At 39.7% G+C, this 19,842-nt stretch overlaps 1 protein-coding gene across 1 annotated transcript; it reads left to right on the forward strand.

Moving 5' to 3' along the window:
* The first annotated feature begins 3,006 nt into the window (after window positions 1–3,006).
* On the forward strand, window positions 3,007–6,355 carry LOC120537797 (40S ribosomal protein S27-like). Its single transcript, XM_039766998.1, has 4 exons — window positions 3,007–3,118; window positions 4,430–4,538; window positions 5,614–5,724; window positions 5,811–6,355. Exons 1-4 carry the CDS (start codon window positions 3,113–3,115, stop codon window positions 5,837–5,839), a joined length of 255 nt encoding a protein of 84 aa, XP_039622932.1. The 5' UTR covers window positions 3,007–3,112; the 3' UTR covers window positions 5,840–6,355.
* The last annotated feature ends 13,487 nt before the right edge of the window (window positions 6,356–19,842 follow it).

Here is a 19,842-nt window from a genome sequence, read left to right on the forward strand (position 1 = left end):
TTGGAGAAACTTGAAAGCTCACGTTCACAAAATCGCACAGTGCCGGAAATAAAAAAGAAGTCACATATCAAAGTCGCCGTGAAAAGAAGAGTTGTAAGCCCACTGTCTGAGTGTCATATGAAAGCTTATTAGGGTACAGAGAAAAAAGGCACACGGTGGGGAAAAAACACGAAATGTCAACTTCAATCTCGACATTTCCACTTTAATCACGTAGTTTATTTTGTCATTAAAGTAGAACATCATAAACTTCATCTTAAAATCGTTTAATTAACCAGTTTCTCAAATCACATCGTAATTAAAGTAGCACGTTAAATGCTTTGTTTTGTATTTGATCTTCTGTATGCTCTGTATGTGTGAATCACTACTTGCTTCTTAAACCGGCTCTCTTCCTCCAACTGAACACAGAGTCCATTACATTTGTGATATTACAGCTCTCTGAATAACTAAAATACTGAGATGTATACGTGATGTCATTTTCATGATGATAGGAGTTAAAGCACGTTATTAAACATGTTTCACTTCGATGAAATAATTTATTGCAGCAGTACTCAGGGGCGGCTCTAGGCTTGTGGTGGCACTGGGCAGAGGAAGAATCGGTGGCTCCTTCGCCCGCCAATGTCAGTAAGGTAGCTTATCACGGTGGATGGCCTCGTCCGTTGCAGACACTGCATAGCTGCCTCGTGCTCATGACACAAGCATTTAACTTTTGCCGAAATTTGTCGCTACGTTTTTAGCTGTGTTGTTATTTTCTCTTTCTGTTTTATATTCAATATATATTGGCGTAGCCGTCACTGCAGTCAGTGCTTTTCCTTCCCCAAGTAACCGATCGCCACACAATCAGCTCTGTAATAGAAGTTAAGCCATCTGTAAGCTTAGCGCCGATTCTTCAAAACGTTTAAAGAACATTGAAATATCTTCGTAGTACATGTTTAATTATTCTATCCTTAACGACACTACCAGTGAAGAATATAGATTATTTAAATGAAGTTAAAGTTTTATGTGTATAATTTAACAAACATATTTTGCTGCATTTCACCTTAAAAATGATATCGTCATCATATGTAAATACGCGCTTTATAAAGTGGCTCAGGTTGTGAGATATTATAACTGTAGTGCAAGTTTACAGTGAGGTGATTGTACTTATAAGTACAAACAGTTCTACAAGGAGCAATTGATTGAGTGCATTTAAAGTTCTTGGGATGAAACTGTTTCTGAACCGCGAGGTCTGTACAGGAAGGGCTTTAAAACATTTTGCCGTGGCTGAGGTAGCGTGTGCCTGATGCTGTATTCCGATAATTCTCTTTCCGATCAGCTGCTGCTGTGATTCACACTCAGATACAGTGATGTAAATACTCCGAGTGGTGCAGAGAGAGTAATATGGAAAAAGATGATCCGCTGTGGCAACTCCTAAGGGGAGGAGCTGAAAGAAGAAGAAGAAGAAGAAGACGTGAGAGTAACAACGCAAAAGCAGTTATGATATTTGGAATACTATGGCTGTTCCCTCTACCATTATATTGTTACAAGTTAATTACAATCAGATGCATTACACTAATAAACAATATGCGGTTAGTTTCTATGTATTTATAAAGCCGCGTCATGAAAATAAAAGAGTAACCACACAAGAACAGTAGCACTGCTTTGACGCTGGGTGCTGCCAGTCTGCAAAACCGAGAGGAGAACTTGCGTACGACAAGGCATGAGGTACAGTGGAAAAGTGCGTGGCTTTACGCCAAGTGTAGGTTTTATACATCGCGATTTGAACGTGGAAAAGTTCTTACGCAACATTCTGTGCGTACGCACCGTTTATACATGAGGCCCCAGGTCTTTCTGTGGAATTCCTAGGCGTTCCAGATACAGTAGCATGCACTGATATGGCGCGTTGTCACACCCACCACACTACAAACCAAACCACCTCAGGATCCTACTGTAAGAGCGGTTGTTAAGAGTCCGCTACTCTCCTTACCAGTATTCGGTGTCGGTTCTTCATGGCTTGAGGGCGACCTCGGTAGCGTAGCTGACTGAGTCTCGATGTGTGGAATGGCATAAAGAAATGGCCACCCCAGTTTTGTGGACTATTTGCCAGTTATATTTATTTCTTTAATAATACAACAGTGGAGATACAGCACTGAGCTACACCTCTTTTTTTTCTATCCCCCTACTCCACCCACCAAATTTCTCCTCCCTGAAACGATCTATCAATTAACTTTATTGGAATTTCCTGACATGAACTCCTGCTTACATTACTCCCTTACCCCAGACGAAATGTCCTCATTTCAATAACATTTTTCAGAAATACAGTAAAAGCAACAACAATGTAGGTCAATCACTATCAGACCTCACCTAAACAGTAATTAAACAGTAATAATTAATTAAAGGCAGATTTCCCCATAAAATGAGAGGGGTGTTCTAATAAAGTCCAAAACATCAACAAGTAATGCTTGCACATAAACACTGTGCGGATTTAGCATAAGACCAGAGAGCATTTAGCTCTACTCAAAACAATACTAACAATAATACAACTTAATATAACACAAAGTCCTTAAATCTTGTACTACATTAGGACTCGACTGCAGCCGTGCAACAGGCGACACCTCAGCGCCACACTAGTTGCAATGGAATAGAACATTGAGGTTTTTTTTACAGCGGCTAGAGTGCCAGTCCTGCCGTCAACCCCGACTTCTTCCTGCAAGTTGGAGGGCATGCTAGCTGGGCTGGATGCAGGTTAACGTCATGCCCAGGACGGATCATTGTAGGTTGGTTAGCCTAAATATTAATCGGTTTCTGAAAAAAATATAAAAACATCAGGTATTATCTTTTTTTCCTTTCTTTTCTTTTCTGTGTTAATAATATGGTCTGTCGTGAGAAGTGCCGAACGCCAGGCTAGCAGATTAACGTGATAGCTTTTTGACAGTAATGCTTAATCGATAACAAAGTTATTTATTGGTTCCGTCACTTCTGGGGGTGGAGTTCGTCTGGGGAGGGGCGTGGTCTCCTATGTAAGCGCGCACGTGTCCATGTTGACAGAGGGCAGAGACCAGCTGAGAGTAGAACGAGAGACGCCGAGAGCTGAATTACCCAAAGTCGTTAAACTGAAGAAACGCAACATTTAAAAATGCCAGTAAGTTGCACTGTTTTTTTTCTTTCTATTTGATACAAACAAACGGACCGATGTCGTTGTGCGCAATTCATAATTAGTAGTGTTGTTATCCTTTTTTTTTTTTGGAGCAAAAATATGTCGGAGCGTGTGGAAAAAAACGAAAGTACGGAAAGTTGGAAGGTTGACAGCTTTTGCAGATCACTTACTTCACCTATGTGCTTCTTTCCCCGAGATTTTGTTTTTTTGCTGGTGAAATGTGTGCATTGACATTGATTGTAATCTTCAACGGCGTCTCTGAAAGCTGTGGAGCGCAACAGGCACCCCGAGTTCATGCCCGGGCATGTTCGCCGTTCTGCGCAGGCGTCGTGGTTGGTCGCGGCTGGCACTTTCAGTAATTCGCCTTGAGCCTTTCGGAGAGCCACGATACCATGACGGCGACACTTTCAGATTTTAAATGGATCTCTCCTAATATATAATTTGGGAAATACGATGTGATAATCATTTTCTTGCTATGCTGTCGCTTCTCGTCAACTATTTGTGTCAATTTGTCAGGTGGCATCTTTGTATTTATTATGTACATGTGCCTAAATCATAATGTCCCCTAACTACTAAATCAATTGTCATAACATTTTTGCTAAAATGAATTCCTGGATTTAAAAATGAAAAGATATATAGCTTATATAGAGTATATGCTGGATGACACTCCCTTCCTGGCACCATGGTGCCACTCTCACCAGAAAATAAAAGCTTAAGGACTTAACAAATACATCCAAAACAGTTGTTGAGTATTGATCCTCATTTTGCTATTAAAAAACTACTATAAAAATAATTGACAATCCATTTTTGAAAGAAAATAAACAGTATTATGATATCTGTGGTGGGCTGGTGCCCTGCCAGGAGTTTGTTTCCTGCCTTGCACCCTGTGTTGGCTGGGATTGGCTCCAGCAGACCCCCGTGACCCAGTAATTAGGATATAGCGGGTTGGATAATGGATGGATATCATGACATGCAGCCATTCTAAAAGAAGACTTGTGTACCCCCCCCCCATTTCAGCGTTTCTCTTTTTCTGCAATGATCTTTCACACCCCATGCAGGGAGGAATCCGGAAAGCAAACCCAGGCCTCCTTACTGCAAATCAGCAGCACTACCCACTGCGCCACCGTGCCACCCCAGTTATTGAACAACTGAATGAAAATAAGTAACCCACGGCGTTGTCCAAATGGTTGTGCTGGATGGACAGTCTTGGTGATTACGGCTGGGCCTGTCCCAGCTCCACCACCATGCTTGCCTGACATTTAGTTGTTTTATATTTTTTGCCATCTAATTCTGCAGCTCTTTGTAGACCTGTTGCATCCGCCATTTGAAAGAGAGAGGCAGAAGCACAAGAAGAAGCGTCTGGTGCAAAGCCCAAATTCCTACTTCATGGATGTTAAGTGTCCTGGTAAGATTTTGATAGAAAATATAATCAAGGAGGGAAAATTTTAGAACTGGTATGTCTGTCTGTCTGTCTGTTATATAGTACTTTATATAATGTGTTAATATCTTTCATTTTTAGTCATGGTCCTTCCATAGAAACACATCTTACACACTCTGTAATGGCAAGAAACATGATATGGCCCTTTCTGGATTTTAGATCTGCATTACTACATATTTTTTTACAGTTAATGTTCTGAGATTTTTCCACCAAACTCTAATATAAAGAACCCTAAAGAGAATTCACAGTTCATTCAGTGAAGGCAGGCACTCCAGTATAATCTCCAAGCTATGAAAAGGTCCCTCCCAGCCACTGTTCTGGATAACTTGGTTTGAAGAACTTACTGTGAAATGCAGTGTGAAGTTTTCCTTGGATGTGACACAACTTACATGGGCCAGATGGCTCCATTTTTAACTTTCTTGGCATGCAGGGGTGCATTAAACCCCCCAAAGTATGTGGCATTTTAAGGGTTAAGAAAAATAATTAAGACTTGTTTTCTTTAACTATTGTTTCCATTAATCTCATTAGTAAGCTACAGCTAATATCCTATTATCAAGACCAAGCTAGATCAGTAAGACCTTTTCAAGCATGTTTTTAAACGGAAGCAAAATATTGTCTAATTATCATTATCAAAGTCCCTGAAAATATCGAGATTTAATCTTTTGCCAATAGCGCACTCCCTAACTCTTATCCAAGTCAAACAAATTTCTGCAGATCTCCAAATTTTGTTCAAGACTTTTATAATTGCCAGGCAACTTTCACACCGCAGGACTCTTGACTGATCACTGCACTATGCCGCAATCTTGAGAGCCTACCAACCTTTGTAAAATATATAGAGTGATATGAAACATCACCTCAGCATTGGATGGTGCCAGTTTGAAAGCTCCTTGAACTGAAAGTCTGAAACTTTGGTAATCCTTATTGTCATTTGTGGCATCTATGCCAGTTGTGTTTGTCATAGGTGAAAATGCTGTCTTCCTGCTTATCCTTGTCTTTCATTCTCTTTTTGATTTGCATGAACTCTTGTGACGGGCCCGTCCAGGCTGCTACAGGATCACCACAGTGTTCAGTCACTCGCAGACAGTGGTACCTTGTCCTGGCTGCTCTTATGTGCTGTGCCAGCCTACTGGAGGGAAATGCCACTTAACGGAAGGTATGGGGACTGCATATATTCGATAACATGAGTTATTTGTTGGCTTAACTTGTGGAAAAAATCTTGGTCTCAATTTGCTTCAACAGGTTGCTCATTCAGAAGAAAACAGCATTGATTGAGTCTCTTGAAGCAGCAGAATCCTTGAATTGGGTTTAAGGGACACACTTGTACTCTAATCAGGAAAATGACAGGCAGTTCTATTTTCTCACATCCTCCTAGCAGTAGAGATGTTCCTGGGGTTGGAGATCCCCTTCAGACAAATTTTTTAAAATGTTCCTACATTGTCTTAAAGAGGAGGCTGAACTAATTCATTATATTGTGGAAAAGCCAATCAGACACAAGAGTCAATAGAAATGAAGCTTCATGTTCCTCCCGAGTGTTCAAATTTAAACACAGTGGAAAACCATCCAGCAAAATATTATTAATTTACTCCATTTTTTAAAAAAAAACAAGAAAAGCTGTTTGACAAATGTCTCTCGGCATCAGGCGACTGTGTTCCCCCCAATGGAAGTACTAAATCGAAACAGTCGGAGAATGAGATGTCATTCATTGGTTTTGCTCATTAGCTTTTTCATTTATTTTATTTACCAGTTGACCTTTTCTGCCTGTAATAAAGATCAGTATATTAACACATCTTGAAATAATTATTTAGAAAGACAATAAACTAAGGAGTGGGTTATAAATATATCTTTGGGGAGATGTTTTATAAAGTAAATTCTAATTTGTTTAGTGCATTCTGCTAATATTCTCTATGATATTGGCTATAAAACGTATAGAATAAATTATGAAATTTATCTATTGGGCTGACGTCTTACAGCATATATATGATTATATATACACCAGAATATGTATAATCGGACACCTATCTGTCTGTCCGCTTTTCATGAGAGAACTATTTAATGGACTCCGGTTTCCTCCTACACTCCAAAGACATGCAGGTTAGGTGCATTGTCCCTAGTGTGTGTGTGCGCCCTGTGGTGGGCTGGCACCCTACCTGGGGTTTGCTTCCTGTCTTGTGCCCTGTGTTGGCTGGGATTAGCTCCAGAAGACTCCCGTGAACCTGTAGTTAGGATATAGCGGGTTGAGTAATGGATGGATGGAACTATTTAACGGATTTAGAATGGGTCTTTTTCTATAATTTACTTGAACATCCCCGTGACCCTGTGTTAGGGTATAGTGGGTTGGATAATGGATGGATGGATTCCGGTTGATTTTGCGACTTCTGTCATCGTGCAAAGTATCTCAGTTCGCTTATGGTACTGATTTATTGGGGCGAATCAGAGAGGGAGGCTGCGGGCCGAGGAAAGGGGGGCGGGACCCTCCTCACTCACGCGCCAGCCTCCGTTTGAGTCGCTCTACCTTTTGCCATGTGTTGGAGCGTATCTTGCCTCTGCTTAGCTAGAAATACTTGTTTGTTCAATAGACTTTATCATCTAGAGATTTGTAAGGAGTAATGTTTGACGTTTTTGAGAGAGGGAGAGACATCAGAGCTATGTGTGTATTAGAGGGTAGCTGCTCATTGCCAGAGATGAGCTTTTCTCCCCACACGGAGGATGCTTCCCCGTCCGAGCTGAACACGATCAGATACAGTGCCAACGTTTGATGCTTGGCCTGCTTGGCCAGAATTGCATTTATTTTTAATCCTTGATTTTTAAAGTTTGTCCTGTTTCACTACTATGTGGGGGTAATTGGTTACATTTCTTTTATTTTTCCAGTTGACAGACAGGCAGGTGAAGTGACTTGCTCAGGGTCACACAGTGTCAGTGGTGGGATTTGAACCCACAACTTCAGTGTTTCAAGTCCAAAGTCTTGACCACTACATCATCACACTGCCTGAGTGGAAGGATTCACAGTTAAAGGCCTTGTTCAAAATAAAGCTAGGTTGATTTTTAAGCTACCTTGGGGAAATGCTTACCATTAAGTGTGATATATTCGAAGAAGAAAAAAAAAAACCTGGAGTACCGGCATGCATTTTCCTCCCACATGAAAGGTGTGTATTAAAGGTTATGTCTACACTACTACATTTTCATTTAAAAATTGCAGACACTAGTGTCCATTTTTCCCTTTTAGCCACACTAGTGTGGTGTTTCTAACCTCTGAAAAAGGAAACGGTTTTCGAAAACAATGGCCTATCATTGCAGTGTGGACCGGTGAAAATGTAGAGTCTTTAAAAACGTAGACTCTAATCCTGCTATGATTGGTTCATGCTTATAATATATATTATATATATATAATATATGATTGATATCCTGCTTGTTACAATGTCTGATTGTATGATTGGACACCCTTTGTGGAAGGAAATCCTATTCCAACATAGCAGACATGCAGGATTTGTTTACCTTGGTGCTTTTTGTGATGCTTACCTGTATGCATCTAAATTGTGTTGTGTCAGCTTGAAAACTGCCTAATGTACATGTGCAAAAGGCATATTGTAATCTGTTCAGTCAGCCAATTAAAGGTGCGATTTTTGTCTCGCCCCTCATTTATAGCTGCTCCTGACATTAAAAAAATCAGACTTCAACAAAGCTTTTAACTGTCCATTGTATACTTCTTTCAAAAATTGCATCTTTTAAAAAACATTAACTGCAATTCTCTATAAACCCTCCACTAGCCACAGCAATTTTTATATCACTTGAATTAGAATCTACAGTCTGTGAAAGCTACCGAGCCACCCGAGCCCATTTGGCTATGTCATTGTCACATCATTTTCTAATCTGCGTAATCCAGACCAGTGCTGTGTGTTGGTGCTGGAGCGAAACCGAGCTAGCAAAGGGCACAAGGCAGGAACAGAAACTGGACAGAGCGTCGGTGCATCAGAGGGCAAACGCACACCACACACTTGGGCTAATTTAACGTTGCGAATTCTCCTAACCTGCATGTCTTTCTTTGGACAGTGGGAGGAAACGGTGGGTACTTGGAGGGAAACCATGCAGACACAGGGAGAAAATACAAACTCCACCAAGATAGGACCTGGGATGCAAACCGTGGTGGTCTTACTGCAACGCAGCAGTGCTACCACAATGCCACTGTGCAGCCCCCATTTAGCTATGATATTGACACCCGGGAAGCGAAGCCCGGTCTCCTTACTGAGAGAAAGCAGCACTACCACTGTGCCATCGTGCACGCACACCACCGTGACCCTGTAGTTAGGATATAGCGGGTTGGATAATGGATGGCTGTTATAAACCTGGGTGTTTTATGTACTCTACTAATACATGTGATTATATTGTTACCACCATATGAATCATTGGTTAAAAAAAAAAATCAACAAAAGAAAATTGATGTCTCTAAAGTACACATGAAAATGAAACATTTGACTAAGTTCTGAATGTTTCTTTATTTTCTAATTTATTTGTGTCCGATTGGCTGCTCTGCAAGTGTAGCTTAGTTGTCCAGTCTCCCAGAACACACCTTGTGTGCCTCTTTGGCCAAAATGGCTCCCAATAACAACTTACTGCTAGCTCCTCCTACTGGAAGACTTAGGTTTAATTTTTTTTCATTTTTTTTTTTCCAGCAATGCATTTTTCTCCTTTCTTTTTTAAAAACAAGAATTGTCTCTTAACTGTTTGATTTTCTTAAAGAAAGCATTGATCTTTTTCTCTTAAAGGGAATACCTGATTGTTTGCAATGCACTAACTTCTTTTTGTAGGCCTCTCTGGAGACACGGTGACGGTGATAAGCACTTACTGTATAAACGAAAGCCGTTTTAACGGCCATTCTTTAATCTGTCACACTTTTTGTCTTACTTTCCTTAATGTTCTGTCATATTGAATGTGCCGAAGTGTTCGTCATTTTCCAGCTCTGAATACATTGCTGGATTCACTTTGGAATGGTTCTGTAACACACGGTTTTTATTCCTACTGCTGTAAGTGGCATTATGTAAAATAAAAAATTCATATTAATTATTCTGAATTTTCATTGTTTTGTTTTTCAAAACTTTATTTTTAAAATCTTTTCTCTGTGGATAAATTCTCAATTTTTCACCCACTGTGGGCTTATCGAACAGTAGTCATTCACCCTCACTAACACACAAAAAAAAAACATTCTCTCTTGGCTCACTTGCCCCAGGGTTGTCTAATTTGGTACCAGGAGAGCCTATTGTGGACAGGAGTTAGCCATCCAGGTTGTCTTAACCGCCATGTCATTGTACTACCTTGAAACCCCTTGTCCAATTGCAGCCTTATAATCCACTGATTGCTTAAAAAAGGAGCAGCTTTGCTGCCTTCCTGGTTCTTCTTCCAGTCTACATTCAAGTAGAAACAAAATGGCTACTGCCCCCTAGTGGCATCTCGGTCTAATGCTTCCACTTCATAATAACAAAATCGGGGCTTTTTTTACTTGCTTCTATACGAAGTATAGGGAAAGTATTGGAATCGTCCAAAAATTCGATTTCAAGATGTTAATGAATCTCGACATTTTAGACCTCCTCGAGTCAGAAAATACCATTTTTGGAATTTTGTCCATCTGTGTGTGTATAAACACGATGACTTGAGTACGCTTTCACTTAGGTCAACCAAATTTTGCTATTTCTGCGAATAGGAAGTGGTACTGTTTTATTCATGCAGCGGCAGAGTCCAATTTATTCAACTTTTTATAGTAATTAGATAGATAGATACTTTATTAATCCCAAGGGGAAATTCACATAATCCAGCAGCAGTATACTGATAAATTTTTTTATCAAATTGTTCAATATAATTAATTTGATTTGTTGTTGGTGGTTCTTTACTGTAAATAATATTAAAAATATAATCCTCGTCTTGTGGTTAGTAGTTCTTTATTGTACATAATATAAAAATACAGTGGTGTGAAAAACTATTCGCCCCCTTCCTGATTTCTTATTCTTTTGCATGTTTGTCACACAAAATGTTTCTGATCATCAAACACATTTAACCATTAGTCAAATATAACACAAGTAAACACAAAATGCAGTTTTTAAAATGATGGTTTTTATTATTTAGGGAGAAAAAAAATCCAAACCTACATGGCCCTGTGTGAAAAAGTAATTGCCCCCTTGTTTAAAAATAACCTAACTGTGGTGTATCACACCTGAGTTCAATTTCCGTAGCCACCCCCAGGCCTGATTACTGTTTCAATCAAGAAATCACTTAAATAGGAGCTGCCTGACACAGAGAAGTAGACCAAAAGCACCTCAAAAGCTAGACATCATGCCAAGATCCAAAGAAATTCAGGAACAAATGAGAACAGAAGTAATTGAGATCTATCAGTCTGGTAAAGGTTATAAAGCCATTTCTAAAGCTTTGGGACTCCAGCGAACCACAGTGAGAGCCATTATCCACAAATGGCAAAAACATGGAACAGTGGTGAACCTTCCCAGGAGTGGCCGGCCGACCAAAATTACCCCAAGAACGCAGAGACGACTCATCCGAGAGGTCACAAAAGACCCCAGGACAACGTCTAAAGAACTGCAGGCCTCACTTGCCTCAATTAAGGTCAGTGTTCACGACTCCACCATAAGAAAGAGACTGGGCAAAAACGGCCTGCATGGCAGATTTCCAAGACGCAAACCACTGTTAAGCAAAAAGAACATTAGGGCTCGTCTCAATTTTGCTAAGAAACATCTAAATGATTGCCAAGACTTTTGGGAAAATACCTTTTGGACTGATGAGACAAAAGTTGAACTTTTTGGAAGGCAAATGTCCCGTTACATCTGGCGTAAAAGGAACACAGCATTTCAGAAAAAGAACATCATACCAACAGTAAAATATGGTGGTGGTAGTGTGATGGGCTGGGGTTGTTTTGCTGCTTCAGGACCTGGAAGACTTGCTGTGATAGATGGAACCATGAATTCTACTGTCTACCAAAAAATCCTGAAGGAGAATGTCCGGCCATCTGTTCGTCAACTCAAGCTGAAGTGATCTTGGGTGCTGCAACAGGACAATGACCCAAAACACACCAGCAAATCCACCTCTGAATGGCTGAAGAAAAACAAAATGAAGACTTTGGAGTGGCCTAGTCGAAGTCCTCACCTGAATCCAATTGAGATGCTATGGCATGACCTTTAAAAAGGCGGTTCATGCTAGAAAACCCTCAAATAAAGCTGAATTACAACAATTCTGCAAAGATGAGTGGGCCAAAATTCCTCCAGAGTGCTGTAAAAGACTCATTGCAAGTTATCGCAAACGCTTGATTGCAGTTATTGCTGCTAAGGGTGGCCCAACCAGTTATTAGGTTCAGGGGGCAATTACTTTTTCACACAGGGCCATGTAGGTTTGGATTTTTTTCTCCCTAAATAATAAAACCATCATTTAAAAACTGCATTTTGTGTTTACTTGTGTTATATTTGACTAATGGTTAAATGTGTTTGATGATCAGAAACATTTTGTGTGACAAACATGCAAAAGAATAAGAAATCAGGAAGGGGGCAAATAGTTTTTCACACCACTGTATAATCCTCGTCTTGTGGTTTACTTTTCAAATATCCATCCCCATATCTGAGTATACAAGAAAGTCTAGGGGGAGTCCACTCCCGTTAGTTTTGTTAATGACAGTACTGCGTATTGGCACCTTGCCGGCAATAACCACTGTACAGTTATCTGAAAAAGACACGATTCACAGATTCCATCAGTACCTCATCAAAAAACTGCATGCTTTTAGTTGTATTCCAGTTTCATCAAGTGGGTGTAAATGTGGGTTTTCACAAATTAATCTAATTGTCACTCCAATGAGAGCCTCATTACTAACAAGCACCACCTCCACACGTCTCTTCATACGATTGGCTGGCCTTCCACTCCCACGCTTTGATTCTGCGAGATGCGTTAATTCATGGCTGTTACAAGGTGGACAACCAGCCATTGACACTCAAAGCAAAAACATAATTCTTTACGTTTATATAGCACTTTTCTCACTACTCAAAGCACTTGGCAACTCCACACAGAGAGGACCCGCAAAGTGAGACCATGATATTCTTACTGCGAGGCAACAGCACCACCACTGTGCCACCATGGAATTGATGAAAACATGCAAAAAAGTGTGGAATTTTCTTTAAAACTCAATCAAATTAAGCATTGGTTGCTTTGCAGGAGTACATAACTTTTTCTGTAGAATGTAGAGCTCGTTATTAACTTGTGTTTGATATTGATCAGCTTTGGAATTTCTCTAATTTTAGATTGTCAAGCACAATATTACGCAATACGGTAAACTTGATGATTTGTCAATTTCAAACTTTAAACATTATGTTTCACAAAATAAACAAAATGTAGTGCTGGGACTCCATATACCTTAACAGTACCTCACACTTGATCCAATTGCAACATATGTGAACCACCACTGTAAGAGCCATTTGCTAGTTATTTAAGTTACATTAAATGTTTGCCTAAATATTAGTGTATAGTCTATGGGAGGTTCTTGCAACCTCCACAAGTTGAATTGAGTTGGTATATGCTAACTATTTGTGGCCTCTCTGACTATACATTATACTCAAGTTAGTGACCTGCCTGGCCATGTGTAAGGAATTGAGGGCACATGGTTTTCAACCGCAGCTTACATACCAAGTAACATACCATACCATATTTATTTGGTGAGCGCTTAAAAACACAGCATTATACACTGTGTGCACAATTATTAGGCAAGTTGTATTTTTGAGGATTAATTTTAATATGGAACAAACACAGTGCTATCAGTCAATCCAAAATGTTAATAAACCTGAAACCTGAATGTTTCACAACGGAAATGTGAGTGTGAACATCATCAGGGGAATACATATGTGCACAATTATTAGGCAACTATTAGTGTGCAGATTTATTATGCAACTAAAGGAAAAATGAAAATTTTCCCATCTCACTTGTTTATTTTCATCTGTTATAGTGAGAATAATAAACAAACAAATCAAAATTTACAAATAAACATCTCTGACATTTCAAAATAAATAAACCAATCAATCAATGACCAATATAGCCACCCTTCTTTCCAATAACAGTCATAAGCCTTTCCATTCATGGAGTCTGTCAGTTTCTTGATCTGTTGACGATCAGCTTTTTGTGGAGCAGTGACTACAGCCTCCCAGACACTCTTCAGAGAGGTGTATTGTTTTTCTCCCCCGTAAATCTAGCGTTTAAGAAGTGCCCACAAGTTCTCGATAGGGTTTAGGTCAGATGAGGAAGGGGGGCCATGTCATTATTCCTTCATCTTTAAGGCCTTTACTGGCTGGCCACGCAGTGGAGAACTTCGATGCAAGTGATGGAGCATTGGCCTGCATAAAAATCATGGTCTTCTTCCTGTATCACTGTTTGAAGAAAGTGTCTTCGAAAAACTGGCAGTAGGTTTGGGAGTTGATTTTGAGTTCACCTTCAATGCAAAAAGATCCAACTAGCTCATCTTTAAAAATACCAGCTCATACCAGTACCCCACCTCCACGTTGGAGTGGAGCTCTGTGCCCATTACTGATCCACAGGTCCATCCATCTGGTCCATCAAGAGTCACTCTCATCTCATCGGTCCATAAAACCTTTGAAAAAAATCTGTCTTCAGATATTTCTTGGCCCAGTTTTGACGTTTCAACTTATGTTTCTTGTTCAGTGGTGGTTGGGTTTCAGCCCTCCTTACCTTGGCCATGTCTTTGAGCACTGAACACCTTGTACTTCTGGGCACTCCAGGTAGGTTGCAGCTCTGGAATATGAAAGTACTGGAGGATAATGGGTTCCTGGTAGCTTCACGTTTGATTCTTCTCAAATCTTTGGCAGCTAATTTGCGTCTTTTGTTCTCAACACATTTCTTGCGACCCTGTTGACTATTTGCAACAAAATGTTTGATGGTTCTGTGATCACACACCAATATCTTAGCAATTCCAAAAGTGCTGCATCCCTCTGAAAGACTTTTTACAAGTTTTGACTTTTCAGAGTCAGTTAAATCTCTTTTTTGGCCCTTTTGCCTGAGGAAAACTAGCTGCCTAATAATTCTGCACACCTTGATATAGGGTGTTGATCTCCTTAGGCCACACCCTCCCTCATTACACAAATACACATCACCTGACATGCTTAAATCCAATAAGCATTCAAGTTAATACAGCTTGGAGTTGGAATATACGCATTAAAAATGATGATATGGTCAAAATACTCACTTGCCTAATAATTGTGCACACAGTGTACAACTGACCGAAGCGCTGTACAGTTACAACAAGCAGGACTAAAAGCAAAATATTAAAAACAAACATTAAGAGAGAATTAAAACAGAGATACTAAAACAGGTCAGGGGACCAAATAAAATAGAAAATAGCAAAGGCAAGTGGAAAATGAAACAGGTTAAGAATTAAAAGCCAATGTGAAGAAGTGCGTTTTTAGGCGAGATTTGAATGAAAGATAATGTACAGTACTTTATTGACTGTACAGGGCCGTACATTTAAAGCATACAGAAGAATAAGTAAAACATCTTTAATTATAGAAACAACTAAAGTTTGACAAGAAAAGCTTAAGTTTAGAGAAGATACGTTTTTACTAATTTTTTTGCCTTTTATTCTACATGTGTAACAACCTTTTTTTCTGTATTCTTCTGTGGATTATTTGCTTTGAATTTTAACTAAATATTTTAAAATGAACTTTTGGACTACCCGTGCTTGAAACCTGCCTTACACACCCGCAGCTACAACCACCTTTTTGTATTACAAAAATCGGGAGTGCGCGCCCCTCGACTTTCTCGTATACTGAGATGGAGGAAAAGGTCATCAGAGCCACTTTCAGTTGCGCAGTATTTTCTCAAATATCATATCTGTTTGTTTCTCATCATAACTAATTGATAATATTCATACACAATCATTTATCTCTATTTACAATCAAACTTTATATTAAAATGATATTTTTGCACTTAGGGAGGTTGAAAACGGTGGCGTAATTTATTCATGATAACATATGCATTACTTAGATTACATGCAAAGTAAAAAGAGTTAAAGTCACCTAAAAACACAGAAAAAGTGTTAGTTATATATAAACGTCTACTCATAAAAAGTGTGTGTGTGTGTGTGTGTGTGTGTCCAGCCTGGAAGTGAGAGGTGGAGTTGGGATAAGAGCTCCGCCTCCAAGGAAACAGGAAACTCGCTTAGCTACTAATAACACAAGCGAGGCGAGCACGTCAGCAAAATGAAACCTCAGAAGAAAAACTCGCATGGCCGCTTAATTGGCAAAATGGTATCCCTTTTACTTTTCCTCCCACCACTAATACAGAAGCGAGGCGAGCACGTCAGCAAAATGAAACCTTCGAAGAAAGACAAAGTCGCTTAGCTGTTAATGCTCAAGTGATGCGAGCACATCGGCAAAACGAATCCTCCTAAGAGAGAGATGCCCAGAGTAGTTCCTTTCAATGACCTGACATCTCTACATTTCAGTTTATTTTCTGACAATTTCAATAGTTTTTAAAAAGCCCGGGCTTACACAGCTTTATACATTATATAATATTTGTGCAATAAAATGCTGTGTGTAAAACTGCATTAGCTACATGTAATTATGATAATGGTAGCGGAACAAGACGGGGATGTAGCAGCTTGTTGTTCCCATTACATCTTTATATTTACATGGTATGTTCAGTGTTTACGTGTTATTGATGATGTATAAATTAAAATAAAATTAATAATAGTTATTGAAAGAATACGTGTTATATTGAATAGAGTTTTTAATATCCATCCATCCATTTTCTAACCCGCTGAATCCGAATACAGGGTCACGGGGGTCTGCTGGAGCCAATCCCAGCCAACACAGGGCACTGGGCAGGGTGCCAACCCACCGCAGGTTTTTAATATCGTGCACACATTTATATTTCAATGATACAGAAAATTCAGATGGTGGAGTTATTTTTCTAAAATGTGTTTGTTTGCTTTTTATCATTAAATCTATACAAAACTTGAAGCATCTATCTGTAATTATAACTGTAGTTTGCTTGAAAATTCACAAAATTACTCATTTAAAGTACCACTTCCGGTTGCCAGAAGTGGCCCAGAAGTTAATAGGATTTGTTATTTTTGATATAAAGCAGGAGTACAAAATGTCACTGAGCAGGTCAAAGTGTTTTTGAGTTATCTATCGTGTTTCCACACAGATACACAGACAGACTGAATTTCAATAAATCAGGAGTGCTCTCCCCTCGACGTTCTCATGTACTCAGATATGGGGATGGATATTTGAGGAGTAAACCACAAGGCAATGATTCGATTTTTATATTACGTACATTAGAGAACCATCAACATCCAATCAGTATATTGAACAGTTATCATAAAAGTAAAGTTGAAAAAATCAGTAAAAAGTAAAATTCCACTTCCGGTTAGCAGAAATAGACCAAACGTTGGTAGAAATCTATATTTTGTATGCAAAATTTGGTTGACCTGAGTGAAAGCGTACTCAAGTTATTGTGTTTTTGTACATACAGACACACAGAAACCTAATTTTAAAAATGGTATTTTTGGGCTTGGGAAGGTTTAAAACATTGGGATTTCATCAAAATCTTGAGGTCATTTTTTTTTTTTTTTTCCCACAATTCCCATACTTGTATATGAGAAAGTTACAAAAAAAAAAAAAAAAACCCAAAACACAGATAGCGGTCTCACATGACAGAGGCAGATCTTACGCTTACTGACTTGTGGCAAAGGTGGCATCCTATGATAATGATGCGCTGATATTTGTCAATGGAGTTTGTATGGATAAGCACTCGAGTTTATGCACCTGTTAAGAATGAAACATTCGCATGTAATCATTTGGAAGGGTGTCCACATACTTTTGTTCATATACTGCACCTCACTTCCTTAGCACTGTCACCGTTTCTCTCACAGACTGCTCTGCAGATCTGCTTCATCCCAATTTGGTGTTGTTTCAACACCCTAATTGTCATTATACTGATATCAGGAACATTTACAAAGATGGTTTGACCTGCAGTCAGAGAGTCCTTTATTCTGTGTAATCGTACAACATGATTTGCTTGCCTGTCTAAAGAATTGCTGTCTTTTGTCCAGCATTGCACACTTTGACTTGCCTGCCAGCTAGAGGTTTTCTTTCAGTTTTAAAAAACATACAAGTTTATCGCTACTGAGTACAGTCACTGAAGTGCACTGTTGAGAATAGGTGAACTGTACTTCAGGGGTCCCCAACTCCGGTCCTGGAGTGCCTCAGTGGCTGCAGGTTTGCATTCTAACCTTTTTCTTAATTAGTGACCCATTTTTGCTGCTAATGGACTCTTTTGCCATAATTGTAACTAAATTGCCATTTAAGACTCAGACCCCTTCATTATTTCTTCATTACTTATTTAGCATATAAAACAATATTAATATAAAACAAGCCAACACATGGCCAGCTAACCTGCATCCATCATATAATATCTGAAAATAAAGAAAGGTGAGGGTCTTGGTTATGTTGATCTGCTCAGGTCCTCGAAACATTTGGATGGTGCTCTTGGAAGAAAAAAACGCCAACTGTTCTGGAGAAGTGTACTGTGGCGGAATGAGAGCATGGAATTAAATAATGGGTTTAATGAACAACAAGAATCTGTTTCTAATTAAGAAATTACAACCAATTTTGCTTCATCTTGTTTCCTAATTAGAATCCGATTCTTGTTAAACCTGTTAATTTAGTTCCATGGCTTGCTGGCTTTCTCATTAACCTTGCGATGGTAGCAACTAACTGATAGTCAGTAGGACAGGTGCATTACTATATTGTGGCCACCAGAGGTCCCCATCACCTTGCATTTACAATGTAGTTTTCAAATTTGTTCGATCCTAAGCTGTTATCAACACTCATTTCAGTTAAGTTCAGTTATTCTAATTCTTACTTCCATCCATCCATTGTCTAACCCACTGAATCCGAATACAGGGTCACGGGGGTCTGCTGGAGCCAATCCTAGCCAACACAGGGCACGAACCGATCCTGGGCAGGGTGCCAACCTACCGCAGGACACACACACAAACACACCAAGCACACACTAGGGCCAATTTAGAATCGCCAATCCACCTAACCTGCATGTCTTTGGATTGTGGGAGGAAACCCACGCAGACACGGGGAGAACATGCAAACTCCATCGAGGGAGGACCCGGGAAGTGAACCCGGGTCTCCTAACTGCGAGGCAGCAGCGCTACCACTGCGCCACCATGCTGCCCTCTAATTCTTACTTTGTCTCTTATTTCTCTTTTCTTCATCATGTAAAGACCGTTGAGCTACATTATTTGTATGAAAATGTGCTATATAAATAAATGTCTTTGTTGTTGTTAACAGTTATGGGATCTGATTTTTTTTTAGCCTTATCTTAGATTCAAATCCTGAATTTGCTCATTACATGTGTGCAGTCTGCATAGGTTTTTCTCCCTCATGTGTAATAATATACATGTTAGATTAACTGGAGATTTCATAATGGCTCCATTCAGGTGCAAGGGTGTCCATGTTTGAACCCTGAGTTGGACCAGTGTCCTGTCTAAGGCTGATTTCCTACCTTGTGCCCAAAGCTGACAGGAAAGTCCCCAGCTCTCCACCAACCCTGAATTGGATTAATCAGATTTAAGAGTGAGAGTACCATTTACGTTATAAAAGTGTGCCCACAGTGCAATAAATGGCGTTACAGGCCCCAGTTTCAAATCCTGCCTGGGATGCTATGCCATGTTCCTAATTTGTTTTTAAGAGTTCCTTCCTAATGCCATGATATATTAATTAGCAATACTGTGTTTGTGTGTGTGTGTGTGTGTGTGTCTGTACCTGCCCATACAATAATGATTCATTACATTTGTATAGTGCTTTCCTCGCTAATCAAAGCGCTTCAGTGAGTCAGGAGCCACTTTAACCACCACTAACGTGTAGCATCCACAGGGATGACGGGATGGCAGCCATTTTTGCACCAGTACACTCACCACAGTGAAGTGCTCAGACAGTTAGCCAATTAGAGACTGGGGATGATTACAGGGCCATAATGACTAGGCCTAGGTGGGAAATTTAGCCAGGACATCAGGATGCACCCTGCTCTTTGTGAAGGATGCCCAGGGATGTTTAATGACCACAAAGAGTCAGGACCTCAGTTTTATATCTCATCTGAAGGACGGTGCCATTTTTACGGCACAGTGTCCTTGTCACTGCAGCTCTACCAGCAGTTAGATGGTTTCTCATCCAAGTACTGGATGGGCCTGAACACACTTGGCTTCAGGTGG

This window comes from Polypterus senegalus, chromosome 10 (assembly GCF_016835505.1).
Source record: "Polypterus senegalus isolate Bchr_013 chromosome 10, ASM1683550v1, whole genome shotgun sequence".
Classification (NCBI taxonomy): Eukaryota; Metazoa; Chordata; class Cladistia; order Polypteriformes; family Polypteridae; genus Polypterus; species Polypterus senegalus.

What these genes read in the sequence shown, in the direction of transcription:
- LOC120537797 (XM_039766998.1), top strand. An exon ending in CATGGATGTTAAGTGTCCTG is followed by an intron (nt 4,539 to 5,613) that starts GTAAGATTTTGA and finishes GGGCCCGTCCAG; the next exon opens with GCTGCTACAGGATCACCACA. An exon ending in GAAATGCCACTTAACGGAAG is followed by an intron (nt 5,725 to 5,810) that starts GTATGGGGACTG and finishes TTGCTTCAACAG; the next exon opens with GTTGCTCATTCAGAAGAAAA.